General features: G+C 41.6%; 1 protein-coding gene across 4 annotated transcripts in view; it reads left to right on the plus strand.

Moving 5' to 3' along the window:
• Positions 1-25,159, plus strand: part of LOC127009736 (AP-1 complex subunit gamma-1-like) — a 179,686-nt gene that overhangs the window by 129,301 nt on the left and 25,226 nt on the right. For all 4 annotated transcript variants that reach the window (XM_050883114.1, XM_050883117.1, XM_050883116.1 and 1 more), the window contains exons 15-17: positions 3,844-3,991; positions 13,168-13,392; positions 15,767-15,918. In XM_050883114.1, coding sequence (XP_050739071.1) covers positions 3,844-3,991; positions 13,168-13,392; positions 15,767-15,918 — 525 coding nt within the window. The remainder of the gene's footprint in view (positions 1-3,843; positions 3,992-13,167; positions 13,393-15,766; positions 15,919-25,159) is intronic.

Here is a 25,159-nt window from a genome sequence, read left to right on the forward strand (position 1 = left end):
GGGGCAAAGTTGGAGAAGTTGGAGTAAGACTGTTCGATGAGGGAAGGAAGTGGGTACTGAATTTGATACTGTTTGCTGATGACATGGTGCTCATTGCAGAAAATGAAAGTGACCTACAAAATTTGGTCAGTGTTTTTTATAGTGTCTGTAACAGGAGAAAGCTGAAAGTAAATGTCAACAAAAGTAAAGTGATGGTTTGTGAGCGAAGTAGAAGTGAGGTTGTAGATTTTGTATGCCCATATAGAGTGGGAATTGAATGTGAAAAATGCAAAATAATTTTGAATGGTGAAGAAATGGAGGAGGTCAATGAGTTTAAGTACCTTGGATCAGTTATGTGTAAGCATGGTGGTACGGAGGGAGAGATAAGAGAAGGGGCATTGCAAGGAAGAAGGGTGGTAGGGTCTTTGGGACGAATCATGAATGGCAGAAGTGTGAGCATGGAGGTAAAGAGGGATTTGAGAAATACAATAATAGTACCAACCCTCACATATGCAAGTGAAACATTGGCCTGGAATGAAAGTCAGAGGTCTAGAGTGCAGGCAGTGGAAATGAGTTATTTGAGGAGTGCTTGTGGTATGAGTAGAATGGATGGGATGAGTAATGAAAGTGTGTACAAGTGTTTTGGAATGTGTCACAGGGGTGAAGGGAAGAAGTGTGGAGTGGTGGAAGAAGTGAAGCGACAGACTTTAAAGTGGCCACATGGAGCGAATGGAGGAGAGTAAGATGACCAGAAGGGTGTATGTGAGTGAGATTGAGGGATGGAATGCTAGAGGACGACCTCCAGTGAAATGGAGGGATAGGGTGCAAGAGTACGTTAGGGAGAGTGGGTAAAGATCTTCGAGAAACTTTGAGCAGGCAAGGAGGGAGTGTCTGGATAGAGAAAGTTGGAAGCTCTTCTGCCATGGCCATCCCCTGATGGGAGCTCCTAGGAGCAGGCGTCGATGAAATGATGATGATGATGATGATGATAGTGTTGATTTTAAGAGGTAGGAGAGAGCGAGAGATAGTAGGCTATGTCACGACAAATGATACTGCCACAGCTTAGATCTAGTAAACAACAGCCACTGAGCGGCGCGGAGACCGTTGCTCAAGCAGCGACGCCAAGCCCAAGAGTCCACCCCTGAAGGAAAATCTCTGCCAGCTCTCGTGGAACAGACTACGTATAGCAGTATTTAAGAAACGGGGAAATGCAAGAAGTAGAAAATTGAAATACGTATATATATTTTCCCACATAAACAATCGTCACATGCTATATGTTGCTCTTTTAAAGTTCCATATAGTGAATGTTATAGTATAAGATGTTAAAAATGTATGTATCATGATTTAAATTAGAAATACAGGTAACTCTCGATTTACGCGAGTTTGGTTTATGCGTTTTTAAAATAATGCGGGGTCCAAACTCCAAATAAATGTTTAATTTATATGTTTTTTTCACTTATACGTGATATTTTATGGAGTGGTCACCAGATGTCTCACACAATTGGACTCACACAGCGCCGCAGCCACACAGCTGAGCTCAGTTCTTCCCGCGCCCCACTTGAACAACAATACAGTATCCACGCTGCCACGCTACTCAACAATAGGGGTGGGCAGGTACCGGTACCAGTACTAACGGTACCGGCTATGATGCAGTACGGTACCAGACTGCTCGGTACTGGTACCAATACTAGCCAGTCGCTCATGGTGTCCCTCATTTCTTCCTCATACGAGTGAGGCTGAGACTGAGTGCCTGAGTGGATATCTCGGTGATATGGATATTCTCTCTCTCTCTCTCTCTCTCTCTCTCTCTCTCTCTCTCTCTCTCTCTCTCAACTAAATGAAGTGAATATTTATTTTTCGATAGAAACCTACCTCTTGTTTGATTTACATTGTTTTTGATTTACGCAACCTCTTCAAGGACACAATACTCGCGTAAATCAAGAGTTACCTGTATAATATGAAATAAGTATAATACTTGCTGCCAGCACTGTATGATATGTTTTACATTAGTGTAAACAAACTCTCATACTCTGACTGGAAAGACAGAGGAATGCATTGTGTTTAGGCGGCGGCATGTCTGCCAGAGGAATGTTGAGTGGCAAGATTTTCAACACTGCCTTCCATTGCTACTTGTAAGATATTGAAAGCATGACATCATGCTGGACTTGTTTGACTTCTCTTTTCTTGCATGAAGGAAATATTTACCCATGAGTCCACATTGATGCATTCATATTAACCCATAAACGGCGTAAAGTGTTTCATTATTTGATTTTACATAATATGTACCCCAACATGTTACAAGAAATCTTTTTTTTTTTTTTTTCCTACCCCAAACAATCCAAAACCATCTCCGTAAAACGATGAAAACATTTGAAAGGCGCAATTCACCATTTTTAAATCCCTGCACCGGTGAGTCACGTGGGGGATTCCCCCGCTGTTGCCAGATGTACTCCCTGCGCTGCACTTTCTTCCCTTATTCTTCCAGCAACATTTTTAGCACAAAATGATTATTTCCTTACATAATAAAGTATAAATTAAGTAAATAAACTGATGCTTCACATAAAATAAAATGTTTGAACTAAGAAAATCCTTTTTTCTACATTTTGGCAACGCATGAGCCGCCCAGAACATGACGTGTTTGTATTTGGTTTATTTCTTACACAATTTCTCTTTCTTTACACTAATGCTATTTACATTTTCCAAGCCATGACACTTCAAAAGTTTGCTAGAGTGTGATACTCTTCAAAACATGGTTCCATGCAGAGTGGGACACCACATTCTTGGCAGTGGTATCGAGTGTCTCGACGCTGCTGCTGACGACGTGTATCTGTCCTTCTCCTCTTTGAACGATTCCTGGAGGCACGTAACCAGGCAGTGGGTGATGGATCAAATGAGGCAGCACCTGCTGAGGTGCATGGTGTTGGCGGCCGGCTAGTGGCAGCAAACACTATCTCTTCAACACTTACTTCCTCACTATCAGCATCACCCTCTCCACTAGACACATAATTTTTATCTTTATTACTTTCATCTAGAGGCTCATCACTATCAGTGCTACCAGAATAATCAACATGTTCCATCATCCTCGCTGAAAAGTAAAGCTCGCGTCTGCTCTACATTCAGCGAGTCTACTCGCCATGACTACTCATTATGTACTGACTGAGAGCGTAACTAGGACCCGTATCTTCAAGAGTGATATGCCAGACACTCCCAGAGGAATAGATATTGCCCATACAAAGCAAGCATGTGGAGTAAAAACAAGATATTTGAAAAACGTCATGTGATGTGAGAAACCTGTCGGCGTACCCAACAGGAGCACGTCATGTGACATGAATAACACCTAACCAAGGGATGGAGTGTTGTAAGATATATCAATGAATGCTCTTATTTTGCCAACATAGTTTATTATAATGACATGAATAGTGTACAACACGTAGAATCTTTGATGTAAACATGATAGTGATCATTACAACTGATATGTTGCTAGTTTTATATAGAGAAATGTCAATTAAGTCTCACTGGACCCCAGCTGGCCACAGGTTTGGCTCTGGCAGAGGCTCCAGGAGGGCCACCAGATGGCAGGTTGAACTCAGTGAAGGACCCCATACATTTTGTTTCACTTATAAAGTGTTATGTTTTGCTCATGAAGTGTATTGCTTGACTTTGAATTCTTCTGCTACTAGCAGCTCAACATTATTCATTTTGTGGCAGTATGACAGTACAATCCACATCTAATTAGCAGTTACTTGTGCAAATGGTGATAAATTTCAGTTTTAAATGATGGTGGGTATTTTAAATTCATATAAGTTAAATATTTACTTCATAAAATATGAAAAAATGTACAAATATCTTTTTTCTTATGTTCAGAATGCTCTGTTGCTACTCCTTGGTGGCATGGAACCAGGCGAAGGTGACACAGTGCAGCCAGTGCCCTCATCCACCACTTCTCTCGGCTCCTGCAGTATCTCTGCTCCTCATTCCTCCACACTCAATGCTGATATACTGGACCTCTTAGGTGAGTTGATGCACTTTGACATAATGATTGCTTAATTTTATATTAGTTCAATCCTGCTACATTAAAATTACATGTATTTGACTACCAAAAACATTAGAATTCTGCAACAAGCTACTCATGTAAGCAACTGGATATCCCATCCATGAGTCAGTTCAACCTCATTTTGAAACTTTCATTTGTATTAGTAACACAAACCATTGCATGATTTCATCTGCTTATCCATTATTTGTAGCTACAGTAAAACCTCACCATTTGCACACTCACCATTTGCGCGGCCTTAATTTGCGATTATCCCACCATTTGAGTAGGTGGTCTTGCCATTTGCGTAACTCGCTGCTATGGTAACGGCGTCTCACTGGCAGCAAAATGGCGTCCGCTGATCTTTTGAGGACATTTACTAGCTGTTCTGGCAGCAAAATGGCATCCGCTGATCTTCTGAGGACGTTTACTAGCTGTTCTGGCAGCAAAATGGTGTCCACTGATCTTGAGGACGTTTACTAGCTGTTCTGGCAGCAAAATGGCGTCCGCTGATCTTCTGAGGACGTTTACTAGCTGTTCTGGCAGCAAAATGGCATCCGCTGATCTTCTGAGGACGTTTACTAGCTGTTCTGGCAGCAAAATGGCGTCCGCTGATCTTCTGAGGACGTTTACTAGCTGTTCTGGCAGCAAAATGGCGTCCGCTGATCTTCTGAGGACGTTTACTAGCTGTTCTGGCCGCAAATGGGCATCCGCTGATGTTGAGGACGTTTACTAGCTGTTCTGGCAGCAAAATGGCATCCGCTGATCTTTTGAGGACGTTTACTAGCTGTTCTGGCAGCAAAATGGCATCCGCTGATCTTCTGAGGACGTTTACTAGCTGTTCTGGCAGCAAAATGGCGTCCGCTGATCTTCTGAGGACGTTTACTAGCTGTTCTGGCAGCAAAATGGCATCCGCTGATCTTCTGAGGACGTTTACTAGCTGTTCTGGCAGCAAAATGGCGTCCGCTGATCTTCTGAGGACGTTTACTAGCTGTTCTGGCAGCAAAATGGCGTCCGCTGATCATCTGAGGACGCGTTTACTAGCTGTTCTGGCAGCAAAATGGCATCCGCTGATCTTCTGAGGACGCGTTTACTAGCTGTTCTGGCAGCAAAATGGCATCCGCTGATCTTTTGAGGACGCTTACTAGCTGTTCTGGCAGCAAAATGGCATCCGCTGATCTTTTGAGGACGTTTACTAGCTGTTCTGGCAGCAAAATGGCATCCGCTGATCTTTTGAGGACGTTTACTAGCTGTTCTGGCAGCAAAATGGCGTCCGCTGATCTTCTGAGGACGTTTACTAGCTGTTCTGGCAGCAAAATGGCATCCGCTGATCTTCTGAGGACATTTACTAGCTGTTCTGGCAGCAAAATGGCATCCGTTGATCTTTTGAGGACATTTACTAGCTGTTCTGGCAGCAAAATGGCGTCCGCTGATCTTCTGAGGACATTTACTAGCTGTTCTGGCAGCAAAATGGTCTGATCTTCTGAGGACATTTACTAGCTGTTCTGGCAGCAAAATGGCGTCCGCTGATCTTCTGAGGACTTTTACTAGCTGTTCTGGCAGCAAAATGGCGTCGCTGATCTTCTGAGGACATTTACTAGCTGTTCTGGCAGCAAAATGGCGTCTGCTGATCTTCTGAGGACGTTTACTAGCTGTTCTGGCAGCAAAATGGCATCCGCTGATCTTCTGAGGACATTTACTAGCTGTTCTGGCAGTAATATGGCATCCGCTGATCTTGAGGACGTTTACTAGCTGTTCTGGCAGCAAAATGGCATCCGCTGATCTTCTGAGGACATTTACTAGCTGTTCTGGCAGCAAAATGGCATCCGCTGATCTTCTGAGGACATTTACTAGCTATTTTGGCAGCAAAATGGCATCCGTTGATCTTCTGAGGACATTTACTAGCTGTTCTGGCAGCAAAATGGCATCCGCTGATCTTCTGAGGACATTTACTAGCTGTTCTGGCAGTAAAATGGCATCCGCTGATCTTCTGAGGACATTTACTAGCTGTTCTGGCAGTAAAATGGCATCCGCTGATCTTCTGAGGAAATTTAATAGCTATTCTGGCAGCAAAATGGTGTCCACTGATCTTGAGGCGTTTACTAGCTGTTCTGGCAGCAAAATGGCATCCGCTGATCTTCTGAGGCGTTTACTAGCTGTTCTGGCAGCAAAATGGCATCCGCTGATCTTCTGAGGGCGTTTACTAGCTGTTCTGGCAGCAAAATGGCGTCCGCTGATCTTCTGAGGGCGTTTACTAGCTGTTTGGCAGCAAAATGGCGTCCGCTGATTTTCTGAGGACATTTACTAGCTGTTTTGGCAGCAAAATGGCATCCATTGATCTTCTGAGGACGTTTACTAGCTGTTCTGGCAGCAAAGTGGTGTCTGCTGATCTTCTGATGACGTTTACTAGCTGTTCTGGCAGCAAAATGGCATCCGCTGATCTTCTGAGGACATTTACTAGCTGTTCTGGCAGCAAAATGGCATCCGCTGATCTTCTGAGGACGTTTACTAGCTGTTCTGGCAGCAAAATGGCATCCGCTGATCTTTTGAGGACATTTACTAGCTGTTCTGGCAGCAAAATGGCGTCCGCTGATCTTCTGAGGACGTTTACTAGCTGTTCTGGCAGCAAAATGGCATCCGCTGATCTTCTGAGGACATTTACTAGCTGTTCTGGCAGCAAAATGGCATCCGTTGATCTTTTGAGGACATTTACTAGCTGTTCTGGCAGCAAAATGGCGTCCGCTGATCTTCTGAGGACATTTACTAGCTGTTCTGGCAGCAAAATGGCGTCCGCTGATCTTCTGAGGACATTTACTAGCTGTTCTGGCAGCAAAATGGCGTCCGCTGATCTTCTGAGGACATTTACTAGCTGTTCTGGCAGCAAAATGGCGTCCGCTGATCTTCTGAGGACATTTACTAGCTGTTCTGGCAGCAAAATGGCGTCCGCTGATCTTCTGAGGACGTTTACTAGCTGTTGTGGGAGCAAAAGGCATCCGCTTATCTTCTGAGGACATTTACTAGCTGTTCTGGCAGCAAAATGGCATCCGCTGATCTTGAGGACGTTTACTAGCTGTTCTGGCAGCAAAATGGCATCCGCTGATCTTCTGAGGACATTTACTAGCTGTTCTGGCAGCAAAATGGCATCCGCTGATCTTCTGAGGACATTTACTAGCTGTTCTGGCAGCAAAATGGCATCCGCTGATCTTCTGAGGACATTTACTAGCTATTCTGGCAGCAAAATGGTGTCCACTGATCTTGAGGACGTTTACTAGCTGTTCTGGCAGCAAAATGGCATCCGCTGATCTTCTGAGGACGTTTACTAGCTGTTCTGGCAGCAAAATGGCGTCCGCTGATCTTCTGAGGACGTTTACTAGCTGTTTTGGCAGCAAAATGGCGTCCGCTGATCTTCTGAGGACGTTTACTAGCTGTTTTGGCAGCAAAATGGCGTCCGTTGATCTTCTGAGGACGTTTACTAGCTGTTCTGGCAGCAAAATGGTGTCCGCTGATCTTCTGAGGACGTTTACTAGCTGTTCTGGCAGCAAAATGGCATCCGCTGATCTTCTGAGGACGTTTACTAGCTGTTCTGGCAGCAAAATGGCATCCGCTGATCTTCTGAGGACGTTTACTAGCTGTTCTGGCAGCAAAATGGTGTCCACTGATCTTGAGGACGTTTACTAGCTGTTCTGGCAGCAAAATGGCGTCCGCTGATCTTCTGAGGACGTTTACTAGCTGTTCTGGCAGCAAAATGGCATCCGCTGATCTTCTGAGGGCGTTTACTAGCTGTTCTGGCAGCAAAATGGCATCCGCTGATCTTATGAGGACGTTTAGCTGTTCTGGCAGCAAAATGGCGTCCGCTGATCTTCTGAGGACGTTTACTAGCTGTTCTGGCAGCAAATGGCATCCGCTGAAGTTGTGAGATCGTTTACTAGCTGTTCTGGCAGCAAAATGGCATCCGCTGATCTTCTGAGGACGTTTACTAGCTGTTCTGGCAGCAAAATGGCATCCGCTGATCTTCTGAGGACGTTTACTAGCTGTTCTGGCAGCAAAATGGCATCCGCTGATCTTCTGAGGACATTTACTAGCTGTTCTGGCAGCAAAATGGCATCCGTTGATCTTTTGAGGACATTTACTAGCTGTTCTGGCAGCAAAATGGCGTCCGCTGATCTTCTGAGGACATTTACTAGCTGTTCTGGCAGCAAAATGGCATCCGCTGATCTTCTGAGGACATTTACTAGCTGTTCTGGCAGCAAAATGGTGTCTGCTGATCTTCTGAGGACATTTACTAGCTGTTCTGGCAGCAAAATGGTGTCTGCTGATCTTCTGAGGACATTTACTAGCTGTTCTGGCAGCAAAATGGTGTCTGCTGATCTTCTGATGACGTTTACTAGCTGTTCTGGCAGCAAAATGGCATCCGCTGATCTTCTGAGGACATTTACTAGCTGTTCTGGCAGCAAAATGGCATCCGCTGATCTTGAGGACGTTTACTAGCTGTTCTGGCAGCAAAATGGCATCCGCTGATCTTCTGAGGACATTTACTAGCTGTTCTGGCAGCAAAATGGCATCCGCTGATCTTGAGGACGTTTACTAGCTGTTCTGGCAGCAAAATGGCGTCCGCTGATCTTCTGAGGACGTTTACTAGCTGTTTTGGCAGCAAAATGGCGTCCGCTGATCTTCTGAGGACGTTTACTAGCTGTTTTGGCAGCAAAATGGCGTCCGTTGATCTTCTGAGGACGTTTACTAGCTGTTCTGGCAGCAAAATGGCATCCGCTGATCTTCTGAGGACGTTTACTAGCTGTTCTGGCAGCAAAATGGCGTCCACTGATCTTCTGAGGACGTTTACTAGCTGTTCTGGCAGCAAAATGGCGTCCGCTGATCTTCTGAGGACGTTTACTAGCTGTTCTGGCAGCAAAATGGCATCCGCTGATCTTCTGAGGACGTTTACTAGCTGTTTTGGCAGCAAAATGGCGTCCGCTGATCTTCTGAGGACGTTTACTAGCTGTTCTGGCAGCAAAATGGCATCCGCTGATCTTCTGAGGACGTTTACTAGCTGTTCTGGCAGCAAAATGGCATCCGCTGATCTTCTGAGGACGTTTACTAGCTGTTCTGGCAGCAAAATGGCGTCCGCTGATCTTCTGAGGACGTTTACTAGCTGTTCTGGCAGCAAAATGGCGTCCGCTGATCTTCTGAGGACGTTTACTAGCTGTTCTGGCAGCAAAATGGTGTCCGCTGATCTTCTGAGGACGTTTACTAGCTGTTCTGGCAGCAAAATGGCATCCGCTGATCTTCTGAGGACATTTACTAGCTGTTCTGGCAGCAAAATGGTGTCCGCTGATCTTCTGAGGACGTTTACTAGCTGTTCTGGCAGCAAAATGGCATCCGCTGATCTTCTGAGGACGTTTACTATAGTCGGTCCAAATTAGCTTGGCCAATTTGCACCGAGAAGCCCCTCCCCCATTCTGGCTAAGCTCCGCCCCCCTTTCACCTGATTGGCTGTTGATGACATCATAGATTGTAACAAAGACACGTACCAAATATATGATTGAGATAATCTAGCTTCTTTCATGATTAAAAAATATTCGAAACGTAATTGAATAACGACACTCTACTTAAACAATCAATGACATCACCTAAGAAAAAGTACAATCATAATACTGCAAGTTTTCAAGGGAGAACGGGCCCTGCAAAACGAGCACTGAAGGCGATGATAGTAGGCTATCTATAAAGTAACGCACACTTTCCGTCATTATTTCCTACATAGCTTATTCACAAAGGCATACCAAATATAATCACATAAAAAAATATATTCTACAGTAGCTTCATACAAGTAGGAATCATTGTATTGAGGAATAAGTTTCGTATCTGTGGCTGTTGCGTTGAGCGTACATACGTAGCCTACCCGTCGCTCCAAGCCACAGATACATATCTTATTCCTCAATACAATGATTCCTACCTGTATTCAGTTATTATAGAGTATATTTTTTTATGTGATTATATTTGGTATTCCTATGCCACTGTTTGGAAACAATTATTCATCACTTCTACTATATCACTTATACTATCAAAAGTTTCACCATTAACTTTAACTTTTTGAATCTCATCTCTGTTTTTCAACTTTCCATTTATGAACTTATAAAACAGTTTTGGCTGGTCTTTGCACTCATCTACAATATTTTTTCTCAAAATTCCTTTTTCTTCTCTTCTTACTTTGACATAAGCATTCCTCTTCCTTTTGTACTCATTCCATAGATCCATCCTCCTATTTTTTCTCCATTTGTTCCATGCCTTCTCCTTTTCCTGCTTGGCGTCTACACACTTTCTATTGTACCACTCTCCTCTTGATTTCTGGCCTTTTACGCAACATTTTATGGATTGGCCCCCAGATGTCTCACGCAACTGGACTCACAGGGCGCCGTGGCCACACCACTGAGTTCAGTTCTTTCCGCGTGCCACTTGAACAACAATACAGTACCCACGCTGCCACGGTACTCAACAATAGGGGTGGGCAGGTACCGGTACCAGTACCGGTACTAACGGTACCAGCTATATGGTACGGTACCAGTACCAATACTAGCCAGTCGCTCATGGTGTCCCTCATTTCTTCCTCTCACGAGTGAGGCCGAGACTGAGTGGATTTCTCGGTGTGGGGTTTTTGAAAGGTCTGGACCTCCAAAAATCCCGTAAATTCTCATCAATAAAAAATATAAAATAAACTATCTGAAAATTGAGTTCTCAGACTCACAGCCCCTTCTAGTCACTTATTATTTATTTCTGACCAGTCACACTACCATAGGTTAAGCAAAGACCAGATGAACCTACTCTTAAGTTTATTTAAAGCAACAAAGAAACTCGCTGGAAATTAAGAAATAATTAATTAATTTCAGGCACACATGTAATGCCCCGACGAGCTACTTTTCTAAATCCTTCCTATTTCTCAACACGTCCTCTGCGTGTATCGAAATAACACGAGAAATTAATCAAGAGTGAGGGTATTCCCCGGCTGCCTGGGATTGAACCCACGACCAGCGTGACGGGAGAGCCACTCCTTACCGAGTCGGCCAAAGAGGTACCCCACTGGCTAAGTGGGTTATGGGAGGCTCGTTCATCAGGCCGTCGCCGCACTACACACAGCAACCTATCTATCTATCTTAAAATATCCTATGCAAATAGATTACTTAACCGGAGATGGGTGAAGCGGGAGCCACACCTGATCTACCTCGTGGTCTGGAGCCCTGGAGTCCTTCTTCAGTCCTCTCTCGTGCCCTCCTTACCTCTCAAGGGCTCCCTCGCCTGTAGCACACAGTCAAACTGACTTGTGGATACTAATCAGGACAGGAAAACCACCACGCAGGACACGTGGCGCTGGAGGCTGGTGAGGGACTTCTGGCCGCGGTGAAGTCTGGGAGGAAGATGGCTGCGAGCGGCCCGGCGAGATCCACAAGCCTCAGCTGCGGTCAAGATGCCAGCTCTCGCCACACTGACATCTCGTTTTCTGTGTAACACTTACACTAAACGCCCTATGGCTATGGTTTATTATTTATTAATAACCTAACACCATGCATGGTAATAGTGGGTCATGCATCCCACTCATAATTCAGCTTTGGCAGCAATAACGAATATGATTTGAAATAGGTGCTGTTTCCCGCCTTCTAGTTTTCCTGCCTGTCCTGTGACTACTTCATGCTCTCTCAATCAAAATGGCGCGGACTTCCGCGGTATTTTTCCACGGGCTATTCCTTGAATAATGAAATCATGACACTCGACGATATGGATATCTCTCTCTCTCTCTCTCTCTCTCTCTCTCTCTCTCTCTCTCTCTCTCTCTCTCTCTCTCTCTCTCTCTCTCTCTCTCTCTCACCGCCACTTGAACAACAATACAGTACCCACGCTGCCATGCTACTCAACAATAGGGGTGGGCAGCTATACGGTACAGTACTGGTACCAGACTGCTTGGTACTGGTACCAATACCAGACTGCTTGGTACTGGTACCAATACTAGCCAGTCACTCATGTGTCCCTCATTTCTTCCTCACATGAGTGAGGCTGAGCCTGAGTGCCTGATTGGATATCTTGGCGATATGGATATTCTCTCTCTCTCTCTCTCTCTCTCTCCACTGAATGAAGTGAATATTTATTTTTTGATACAAACCTGCCTCTTTTTTGATTTACATTGTTTTTGATTTACGCGACCTCTTCAAGGACACAATACTCGCGTAAATTGAGTTACCTGTATATATATATATATATATATATATATATATATATATATATATATATATATATATATATATATATATATATATATATATATATATATATATATATATTTGAGGCGCCACATGCAATATTGGGGTAAGCGCCAACCACCTGGGTTTGGAGTTATGATCATATACTACTATTTTGATCCTTTCTCTTTTATCCGAGCAAGTCGTTTACCCCAAATCAACACTGGAAATAGGGTAAAAAGTCTCGGGAAAAACCTATCTCGCTCAAACGTAGGGTCCGCGCGAGGTAGGGTGGGCATGCTGGCGTGGAGTAATGGTGTAAGTCCCCAGTGGACTCTGGGAGGAAGTGACGCAGTTGCCATGTCTAGCTGATCTAATTCATTTTTCGTACAATTTCTAACTTTGTTTGATATTCAATAGGTGACTTAATGTACTTTTCTTTGTTGTACTTTTTATAATTGACTAGTGACAATTTTTAACTACTTTCTGAGTGAACATGACTAGCTACATTAATTACAACAATTTGCATTATCTTCCGACTTTCGACTGCTCTGAATCCCAGTAAATCACAATACGAGAAAAAAAAAAATACTTCTCGTGGATTTTCTTCTTATTTCAAAACCCAGGGTGTTTTTGTTTTTTGTTTTTTGTTTCTTTTTTCTTTTTGTGCTTTGTATATAACACGGGCAGTTTTGTCTTTACATAAGCTTCATTTTGGTATCAAAATGATGATTCTAGCTTTAAAACCAACAAAAAAAAAAATTGCAATTTGAAGTTGCAAAAACTTCAACTACGATTTCTGAGGTTTTTAAAAAATGTCTCTTACCCCAGTATTGCACGCAGCGCCTCATCTATTTATTTATTTATTTATTTATTTATTTATTTTTTGACTATATGTAGTTCAGGCAATACTCAACCATCTTCATTTGCATGTAGGTCCAGAGCCTGGTTCCACTGCACCTTCAACAACAACCACCACCAGTACCAACCCAGCTCAGCTCTCCCAGACCAATAGCAGCAGTGACCAAGGCCTGCTTGATGGTCTGCTGAACAACACTTCCTCAGCTACCACCACTGGCATCATCTCCCTTAACGCCTCTACAAATTCTAACTCCCTTCCTGCTAATAACTTCATAATATCTCAGAACCTATCAGAGTCCAGTAAGTAGTTTTGATCCTAGCATTTATTTTTTGTGAGCTCCTTATTTTGTGTAATATTTCAGTTGCTATAACCAAAAGCATCTTACATGTATGTTTTACAATTAGTGTTAAGGATATTTCAAGAGAAAATCCAAGTAATAGTAAGAAACAGGAACAGAATTTCTTTCTTGACTGACTTTTTCAGTACTTTTATGCAACACTTACTACTTCATAATGGGACTAAGATAGAACAAAATTTCACCATGTTCTGACACACACTTTCTCTAGAAATTCCACTTTGAAAGTTGGCCATAACAGAAATCTCCTGTTCTCTGTGTTCATACACTTTCCTTTTCCAACTTTCACCCCCCTCCCTTCCCTCCTCTCTGATATAATTTTCAGCCTTTAATCAGAGTTTTTTTTTTTCTTCAGAATATCTAATTATTTTTATTCAAAACAGTTTATAAATTGGATTTCTGGTAAACTTTTCACTAATGTATAAATGTGAATGGACACATTCACATTTTCATTACAATGGCTTAAAGTACATGTTAGAATGTTCTTGCATCATATTTCATCTTTTCTAAACTTGTTACAAAATGTTTGAACTGAACTGACCTTTCTCTATCCAACTATAGTAGCACCATTCCTAAATGAAATGAGGGCTATGATGCAGTCAAGGCAGGGCAACACCCGTTTCCAGCCTCTCCATGTCTCCCAAACTCGCGAGACATCACAAATAAGATAAAACATATACCAATACAATTTTAATGTAAATATTATGATTTATCAAAGAAAAGTAAACTTACGTGTAACATATTTATACAAAAGGAACATGCCATACATATTTTACAGTGGTACTAAGAAAATGTTATTAATTTCATTTACTTTCACTGTAGTTCTAAGGTAGGTAAGGAATGTAATAATTATATTTATAAGACAGTTTGAAGGAATATAAGTAGAAAATATGCTATTTTCTTGATAAAAATAATGCAAACCCCTCACAAGCAGCAACACTCCCACTGACCCAAGGTGACATGAGCCATGTGTCAAGTGCATCCACAAGCTCACTTTACCTCTTGACACAGACAAAATATAAATTATAAGAGAGAGAGAGAGAGAGAGAGAGAGAGAGAGAGAAGAGAAGAGAAGAGAAGAGAAGAGAAGAGAAGAGAAGAGAGAGAGAGAGAGAGAGAGAGAGAGAGAGAGAGAGAGAGAGAGAGAGAGAGAGAGAGAGAGAGAGAGAGAGAAGAGAAGAGAAGAGAAGAGAAGAGGAGAGGAGAGGAATGTCATGGTGATGGATAGATGGAGGAAATGAGGGAATGAAGCAGGGAGAGAATTACTGAATGATAACAAATCATGGCACTGCAACAGTGAGGTCATCTGGTGCCATATGTAAAACAATAATAAATTACATAAAGTAAAATTAGATAAAATAAATGAATGGAAAATTAAGAAATAACAGCACAAATTTTAATCATTCAACCATAATAGAAGAATCGTTTCCAGAGAGAAAGCATTGCAGGTTTGGGAAACATGGCAACGCTGGACACAGTTTATGCTCCACCTTGACCGCACCTCAGCCCTCATTTAATAGTGGTGCTATTATAGCTGTGGCCACTGTCATACCATAACTCTCTCTACTCTAACCTGATTATATCATGTTTTGGACATGTCCATGTGCCAGTGTGTAGTACTTTGGCTCTTAACCATTCAGTAATAGCCTAACTGTCAGACAGTATATAGAGATGTCATTGACCACAAGACTTGAAGTATCTGGTAGATTTAAATCCATGATTTTTCAAATCATTTGATATAAATTTTGATCATAATCAGGGATTTAAATCAACTTCATTTTAAATCATACAACCCTGCCTTTGAATGTAAGTCACCATCTTACATCTTTATTACATGCACAGACCACTACAGTATATTGTGTTTCATTCATTCCACTACTTCAGACTTAACACCTTTTGCTTTCTCTTTCCTCAGTGTATACATTTTTTCATACCACATGTACCTTGTCTGAAAAATCATTCTTCCATTTTTGGCCTCAAGTTTCCTGACCTTTCAATGCTAGGTTCTCAAATATCTGCTTATCAAGATCAGTAATGTTGTCATGTTTCTTGGGTTGATCTCTTCTTTCATTTTAAGGGAAATACTTTTAATTGCTTTCTGTATTATATGGGCACTGAAGTAAAGTATTAGTCATTCATTTTGCCTGTATTCAAGTTGAACCTGAAGTTAGATACAGGTTTGCTATTTTGGCTTCGTAAGTGTAAAAGATCAAATATATTTTTCCCAGCCAACTCCATAAAATATTTTCAACTGAAAGCTGGTGTCTGATACCAGTGCATGTTTCTTTTACTGAAATGGATTTATTTTGTCTTCTTAGATGTGCCAGGGATCACTGCATATGATAAGAATGGTATCAGACTTGACATGACATTTGAGGTTCATGAGAGTGTGACAACTATCAATATGGTGGCCACCAATACTTCACTGGCCCAGGTGACAGATTTCCTCTTTCAAGCTGCAGTTCCCAAGGTAAGTGTTTCCTTGATGTTTATTTGGCAGACATCCCTTACAGACTCTAGGTCCAAAGGTAAGAGATCCTCTAATGCTGACTTTTTAATAGAATTCCTCATCAGAGCTGTTTTTTTGGAGGTGAGTGATTATATGGATTTTCCTAAATAATCACTGAAAGCCAAGAATGGAGTGAATGGAGAATGCAAAAGAAGAGAAATGACTGAAGCATTCATGAAAAAATGCTCTCAAACTTAATTCCTTCCTAAAGGCTGCTCAGAAATGGATTTGTTTGAAAATAAATCATTTGCCCCATGAAGATCTGTGTGAAATGGATTAATCCTTTCCTGAACCCCACATGGTTGTTCAATTTAAATGAAGATTTAACCAGTAAAAAGTCAGTCAAAATCAAATTTTCTTTATTTGTCCCATATAATTCAAAATGATCCAAAAAATAGAAAAACTAGTCAGAGTCCAAAATCGCCATTTTTAGATCCCCTGCTGAGGCTTTAAACTTGGCTCCCTCAGTGGTGCTGCCAGATGTACCATTTTTGAGCCATGCTACATTTTTTTTCTTTTTTTCAGCATTTTCTGCTCATTTTATAACACCATATGATAATCTCAATATAAGTGTGTATGATGGATACTTATTCATTAGAGAGAGATGTTTTTTTGTGCATAAATCATTCCATTTACAAAAGGAACAAAGTACATGAGATTTAGCGTAGTACATTTGAAATGGGCTTGGGATTTTACGAAGCAAATCACTTCTGTTAGAAGGGAGATATGCTGCACTGCAACACACCACCAGCCTTTGAAGTGTACAACCACCCACATGTCAGAGCTTAGGCATTTCATACGGTTTTCATTGTATTCTCCTTGTTACGCTGCTTTGCGTAGGGCAGGAGTGGAGGGCATGTGAAAGCTTCCTTCTAGCAGAAGTGATTTGCTTCATAAAATCCCAAGCACATTTCAACTGACCTTCGGTAAGTCTCATGTACTTTGTTAATTTTACGTCAGGAAAACACTTTTCTGCTGAAGTCCACTTCCCTATGAGATTTTAAAGCCATGTGGGTGTCATACCTTGACATTCATCCTGTTTACCTGGTATATTTCAATTTTACTTATAATAAACGAACTTCAAAATTATTTGATAGTTGTTTTGGTTAACGCTTTCCATATGGCGACGCCGACGTCGGCGTCATGAAGCGCCAGTGGCATATACGGCGACGCCGATGTTGGCGTCAAAATTACATTTTGTTTTAGTTGTTGCTGAGTGATCACGTATTCTGTTTTGACTCTACCTAGAGACTCAGTATGTGATACGATGTCTTATTTGACTTTCAATGTTATTATAGTGTAATAACGTAAGTGTGTCTTGCGCCCATTTGTACTTGACAGTAACAGTCGATTCTAACAGAAAATAACAAAAATAATGAGAAAGAAATGATATATGTGTATGTGTGGAGTTGTGGAGTTCCTCTTCCTTTGAGTTGCCAAGTGGCTGGGTAGTGAGTGCATTATTAAACCCCCCTTGGCTCAAGGACGTGGCCTCCCCTCCCTGCCTCTCCCTTACATCCATCCTGCTGTCTCTGTTTTCTTTCATCCTTCCTTCCTTCCTTCCTTCCTTCCTTCTTTCCTTATACCTCCTCCCTCCAGTGTGTGTGTGTGTGTGTGTGTGTGAGAGAGAGAGAGAGAGAGAGAGAGAGAGAGAGAGATTTACAACGATTTACAAAGAAAATCAAACCACACAGACCCCATGGTCCAGACTAGGTGGTCTGTCCTTAAACCTAAGTGATTCTACATTAATCAGATGGCTCCAAAACATTGCATTTCTACTCTAGTTAATATTAAGTTCAATGAAGTGTCGGTCGAGCTTGTTTTTAAAGGAGTCATTCGTGTTACACTGGACCACTGAAGGTGGGAGCTTATTCCATTCTCGCACTACAACGTTGGTGAAGAAAAATTTGGTGCAGTCTGAATTTACTTGTCTACATTTGAGTTATATGCCATTGTTCCTCATTCGCAAAGTGTCATCGATCATAAACAATTTTGTTCTGTCAACATTCGTGAAACCATTAAGTATTTTAAAACATTCGATCAGTTTTCCTCAGAGGCGGCGTTTCACAAGAGAGAACATGTTAAGGGTGGAAAGCCTTTCTTCGTAAGGTTTGTTGCGCAAGGAAGGGATCATTTTTGTTGCCCGACGCTGAACACCTTCTAATTTAGCAATGTCCTTTGCATGGTGGGGAGACCAAAACTGTACCGCATATTCCAAGTGGGGTCTGACTAAACTATTGTAGAGCGGAAGTATTACATCTTTATTCTTGAATAAAAAGTTTCTTTTAATGAAGCCCAACATTCTGTTTGCTTTATTTGCTGCATCGATACATTGATGTGAGAATTTGAGGTTTGACACGATTTTGACCCCCAGGTCCTTAATGCATTGAATGCTTGTGAGTTTAATGCCGCCCATTTCGTAATCGAACTTCTTATTTCTTCTTCCAACTTGAAGGACCTGGCACTCGTCTACGTTAAAGGGCATCTCCCATCTATCCGACCAAGCTGAAATTTTGTGCAAATCCTCTTGGAGGCTTTGCCTGTCTTCGTCAGTGAGAACCGAGTTACCAATCTTTGTGTCGTCTGCAAATTTACTAATGCGATTATTGAGTCCAACATCCACGTCGTTGATGTAAATAATGAAGAGCACTGGGCCAAGAACCGAGCCCTGAGGGACGCCACTAGTGACCGGCGCCCACTCTGAGTTAAATTCGTCAATCACCACTCTTTGTTGTCTGTTGCTCAACCAATTCGCGATCCATTGGTTTACTTGACCGTCAATACCTGTTTGCTTTAATTTATAAAGTAATTTATGATGTGGGACTTTATCAAACGCTTTCTGGAAATCAAGATAGACTATGTCCAATGATTTGGTTACGTCATAAACTGAGAAGAGGTTGTTATAAAAGGTCAACAGGTTTGATAGGAAGGATCTTTCGTTACGGAAGCAATGTTGTGAATCCCCAATTAATGAGTGGCTTTTAAGGTGACTCACAATTTTGTCTCTAATTATGCTCTCAAGTAGCTTACCTACAACTGAAGTTAGACTAATGGGTCTGTAATTACCTGGTATTTTTTTGTCTCCTTTCTTAAAAATCGGTGTCACGTTAGCCTTTTTCCAATCCGAAGGGACGATGCCTTGTCGCAAGGACATATTGAATATGGTTGTGAGGGAGGAGAGTATTTCACTCTTTGTTTCTTTAAGCAGTATAGGATATACTTTATCGGGTTCGGGACTTTTATTTGTTTTAAGTGATTGGAGAGCTTTAAGGACTTCATCGGTTGTTATTTCAAAATTAGGCAATGCATGCTCGAGATTTATATTAGTACTGGTGTTGGTGGTAGTGGGAAGAAGACTGTTAGTATTAAACACCGAGGAAAGGTAACTGTTTAATAGGTTTGCAACGTGTTGGTTGTCAGTCACTAGTGTAGTGCACCGTCACTGTTTGTTAAAGGTCCAATTCCACTTCTGATCACCTTTCTGTTGTTTATGTAACTGAAGAAGGATTTCGGATTATTTTTACAGTTGGCTGCAATATTTTCTTCATATCTACGCTTTGCCTGACATACTAATTTTTTTACTCGTCGCCTTGCATCGTTATAAAGCCTAATGTTTTCGGGTGTGCTTTGTTCTTTCTTTAACCTGTAAGACAATTTTCTCTCCTTGACTGAGTGATTAATTTTGCTATTAAACACGGTGGGCTATTATTAGTATTATTTCGCTTTTCGCACAAGGGGACGAATGTGTTCTGCTAAGTGAGTAAATGATTTTTCAAGCTTAGCCAGGCTTCCTCTACATTGCCGTCATCTGATAGTTGTATTTCTCTCTCTCTCTCTCTCTCTCTCTCTCTCTCTCTCTCTCTCTCTCTCTCTCTCTCTCTCTCTCTCTCTCTCTCTCTCTCTCCTCCCTATCCCTACCTGTGTGTGTGTGTGTGTATGTGTGAGAGAGAGAGAGAGAGAGAGAGAGAGAGAGAGAGAGAGAGAGAGAGAGAGGGGGGGGGGGCATCTTCAACAAGTCCTTCCTTCATCAATTTTTCTCTCTCTCTCTCTCTCTCTCTCTCTCTCTCTCTCTTTTTTCCCCATCTTCTAGATTGCACACACATGATCTGAGGTCTCTTTGAAGTTCTCTGCTCTGTAATTCCTCCTTGTCCCTGCTCTTCACTATTCCAATCCACTTATCTAGTTTCCTTTCCATAAGCAAAATTCTTTTGTAAATAGCCGACTCCTTGCTCCCAAAACCTGAGAAACTACCAGCATACCTTTCATCATCACTGTCATCATCAGCACTCTCCATATCCGTCCGTTTTTCCTTCCTTCGTGATCCAGTTCCTCTTCTCTTCGGTGTATTCCACCCCAAATCATCCTCCCTCCCACTTATCTTACAACCAGGTCAGTAATAGGAGATGAGTACCACAGTGAACATCACCCAGGCCCCTTGTTAACACTACTCTAGACCCTGTTTGAAACAGCGCCGATCAGCTGATCAGTGGGGAGCTCGCCAATCATACGTCCTTTCCCCACGGTGTCTCGAGCTTTTCCAGATTATCCTTTTGTGCGGAACCTTATCAAAAGCGTGTGTGTGTGTGTGATCTGTCTTCTTGGGCTCAACGGCAGTGTGTGTGTGTGTGTGTGTGTGTATTTACCTAGTTGTAGTTTTACAGGGCCTGGGCTTTACGCTCGTGTGGTCCCGTCTCCGTATCTACATTTATCCAACTTTTCCTTAAAGCTTTGCACACTTCTCGCTGATACTACATCCTCACTTAGTCTGTTCCAAACCTCTATATTTCTTTGCAGGAAGCTATATTTCTGTATGTCTCTCAAGCATCTTCCCTTCCTCGAATGTCAATCCCTCCAGCCAAAAACCATTTTTGTTGCCATCCTTTGTGTTCTTTCTAGTTTCTTTATGTGTTTCTTCTTATGGGGAAACCACACTGCCTCCACATATTCCAACTTTGGTCTGATCATAGTAGTAATTAATTTTTCATCATATCCTTATCATCCATGTAGTGGAATGCTATTCCTAAATTTCTCACCATGTTATACGTATCACCGAATATCCGATTAACATGACTCTCTGGCTGTTTCATTATTACTCCCAGATCTCTCTTCGTGTACTTTCTTTAATGTTTCACCATCTCCCATTTTATATGTTCATTTTCGTTTTCCTTCACTTTTTCCCATTTCCATAATATGACATTTCTTCACATTGAATTTCATCTCCCATTCCATACTCCATTTCCAAATCTTGTTTAGGTCTTCTTGCAGAATTTTGCAGTCTTTACTGTTTTTTACATGTCTTAGCAGCTTTGCATTGTCTGTGAACAGGCTCATATAACTATTTACTCCCTCAGTCATGTCATTAATATATACTAGGAAAAGTATTGATGCCAGTACTGATCCCTGAGGCACTCCATTCTCTACATTTCTCCATTCCGATTTTATGTCCTTAACCAATGTTCTCATCTCTCTTCCCCTTAGGTAGCCTTCCATCCAGTTCTTCATTTTCCCTTTCAATCCTCCTTTATTTTCTAGTTTCCATAGCAGTCTTGTATGTGGAACTTTGTCAAACGCCTTCTTCAGGTCTAGGTAGACGCAATCAACCCATCCGTCAGTCTCCTGTATTATGTCTGTCACTCTTGAGTAAAAGCTCAGTAAGTTTGTCACACATGAGTGCCCTTTTCTAAATCCATACTGTTTGTTTACTTGTGATTAAATTTTGCTCCTCTAGAAATTTCATCCATTGTTTCTTTATCACTTTCTCACATATTTTACATACTACGCTGGTCAATGATACGGGTCTGTAGTTCAAGGGTTCTTCCTTCCTTCCACTTTTGTATATGGGGACCACTTCGGTCCTCCGCCACTCCTTAGGCACTGTACCAGTTGTTATTGAGCATTTAATGATGTCATATCGGTCCAACCAACTCATTTCTGCATTCTTTCAATATATACCCTGAGACGCCATCCAGTCCTACAGCTTTCCTCTTTTACAGCTCCCCCAACAATTCATATATCTCCTCTTTATTTACTGTTACTTCTTCCATATGAACATTTATCTTGTTTTCTTGTGGCTCGTTAAATATTGATTCTTTTGTAAAAACTTGCTGGAACTTTTTTGTTTAGTAACTCCGCCATGCCTTTAGGTTCATCGATTGTCACATTCCCATCACTCAGTCTTTCAATTGTTTCTCTTGGTTTAATTTTACCATTTATGAATCTATAAAATAGTTTAGGTTGTTCCTTGCACTTTTCCACAATATCCTTTTCATATCCCTTTTCTTCTTTCTTATTTTCACGTATTAATTTCTTGCTACCTTAAAGTCTTCTTTATTCCTTAGGTTTTTATTTCTTTTTAATCTTTTCCATGCTTTGTCTCTTCTTTCTTTTTCCTTAGCACACCTTGCATTAAACCAGTCCTTTTTTCCCTTTTCTTTAGGTCTGTATTCTGGTACAAACTTCGTAACACCTGTTTTATACGCCTCCATGAAAATATCATACTTTTCTTGCACTTCACTAGTTCTCATTAGCTCATCCCAGTCCAGCTCTCCATAACATTTCCTGAGATTTTCCACGTCTGCCTTCCTATAGTTTAACCTGTTTCTTTTATATGATTCATCCTCTTCACTTCCTTCCTCCTCCGTTTCTATCTCTATGATCATGTGGTCACTCTTTCCCTGAGGGCATCCATACCTTAATTCATCCTTCAAGTGTATTCCTTTTGTTAACGCCAGGTCCAGTAGTGATTCTCAATAATTACCTTTAATTCTTCCTTATCCTCTTTTATTTGTTGTTTGATTACTTCCCTGAGGTTCACATTTGCTTTTTCACTTTCCACTTTCCAAGTCTTCACTTCCCCCATTACTTCCTCTCTAACTCTCTGTTCTTTTCTGTTCACTAATTCTTTTAAATTTTCGTTTTCATTTCTTACCTCTCCCAGTCCTTCCCTCATCGATTTCTCATACTTAGCCAGTTTTTCCTTCAGTTTCTCATTTTCCTCAATCAGCTGTTTTTCCCTGTCCTCTAATTTCCGTACCCTTGCTTTAAGTTCTCTCTGAAATTCTTTGTTCTGTAAACACTCCTCGTCTCTGCTTTTAACTACTTCTATCCACATGTCCAGTTTCTTCTCCATAAGCACTATTCTCTTATATATAGCCGAATCCTTGTTGGCAAATCCTGAAAAACCAGACGATCCATAACTGCCATCTGCACTCTCGTCTTCACTGCTCCCTATATCCGTCCTTCGTTCTTTTCCTCGCGCTTCCTGTCCTCTTCTTCTGGGTGTTTTCCACTCCATGGTCTCCTCCTTTTCACTCATCTTACCAAAATTCATCAAAGCAGGAGATGACCCAACACTACAGCATTGCCCAGACCCTTGTAAACAAAACAACTTACGTCGTCGCTCTCAATCGCTCTCGACAGGGTTTACGTTTTGAGCTCTAGCGATGAAACTACTGGGAGTAGGGAAATATTATGCACCATATTGGAAAGCACATTGGCAGGGCTAAATCATTTGTTAAATAAGTTTTTTGAAATTCTCAAAAAATGAGCGGGTTTCAAGGTTGGGAACTCAAAAACAGTTTTTTTCTGCGTTGTTTTTTGTAAATTTATTTGATTTTTTACCCTTTCGAGTCGGTTTTCAAGCCCAGTTGCTATTTAGAAAATATAGCCCTTTCATTTTGCTGTCGATTGATACCAAAAACTTTTCTGTAGCCCCAGAAATAAGGGAGTTATGGCAATTCGCACCAAAGCGGTTGATTTTCCAAAATTCGCGGCTTAATGACAAGGTTGGGGCAAGTGTCCGTTCCATAGTATAAGGTCCATTGGTATATACCTATTTGTAGTATACAGGACCTGAGCTCAAGCTCAGTCAGTCCTGTCTCCCTATCTGTATTTGTCAAGCTTTTCCTTAATTTTATGGACACTGCCCACTACAACAATGTCTTTGCTAAGTACATTCCATGTATCCACACTCCTGAATGGAAAACTGAACTTCTTTAGGTCTTTCAAACAAGTCCTTTTTTTCAATTTGTTACTGTGTCCTCTTAGTTGCCTCCTCCCATCCATTTTGATTTAATCATTTCTATTCAACACTTCCATTCCACTTGTATTCCTGTACAATGCTGTCAGATTTCCTCTTTCTCCTCTTTCTTCCAGTGTTGGTAAGGCCAGTTCCTTATTCAGGTTTGGATTGAAATTTAGGATAGAGATAATAGGAGGGAACAAAGTAGAGATTACTATCAGTAGCCTCAGAAACCTGGATTTTGGTTAGGAAGAGAAGGTGAGGTTTAGAGGAGAGATGGTGTTCTGCAGAATAGAAATCATAACGGAAGTTGATAAAGAAAAGTTGGAATAGCTATCAAGGCACCTCTCTTTGGTCTAATATCAGAGGAATCTGATCTGGGCATATTTGTGGTTCCCCTCCCAGGTGTGGATTTCGAGGCTATGCATTAATAAATGCTATAATAAATTTAGATGAAATTTTTGGGAAGTTGTGTGTGTGGAGTGTATGTAGAGTGGCGTGGAAAGTAAAAGAATTTGCCTTTATAGAGCATGGTGAACTACTCTGGTGTTAGTGAGACAATACAGGTAACTCTTGATTTACATGAGTATTGTGTCCTTGAAGAGGTCGCGTAAATCAAAAACAATGTAAATCAAACAAGAGGTAGGTTTGTATCGAAAAATAAATATTCACTTCATTCAGTGGAGAGAGAGAGAGAGAGAGAGAGAGAGAGAGAGAGAGAGAGAGAATATCCATATCACCGAGATATCCGCTCAGGCACTCAGTCTCAGCCTCACTCGTGTGAGGAAGAAATGAGGGACACCATGAGCGACTGGCTAGTATTGGTACCGGTACCGAGCAGTCTGGTACTGGTACTGTACCGTATAGCTGGTACCGTTAGTAATGGTAATGGTACCGGTACTTGCCCACCCTTATTGTTGAGTAGCGTGGCAGCATCGGTACTGTATTGTTGTTCAAGTGGCGTGCGGGAAGAACTGAGCTCAGCTGTGTGGCCGCGGCGCCGTGTGAGTCCAGTTGCATGAGACATCTGGTGGCCAATCCATAAAATATCACGTATAAGTGAAAAAAAAAGTGTAAATTAAACATTTATTTGGATTTTGGACCCCGCGTTATTTCAAAAATGCGTAAACCAAACTCGCGTAAATCGTGAGTTACCTGTAGAGAAATGGAAAGTGAGAATGC

The sequence above is a fragment of the Eriocheir sinensis genome, chromosome 41 (assembly GCF_024679095.1).
Source record: "Eriocheir sinensis breed Jianghai 21 chromosome 41, ASM2467909v1, whole genome shotgun sequence".
In the NCBI taxonomy this organism is placed as follows: domain Eukaryota; kingdom Metazoa; phylum Arthropoda; class Malacostraca; order Decapoda; family Varunidae; genus Eriocheir; species Eriocheir sinensis.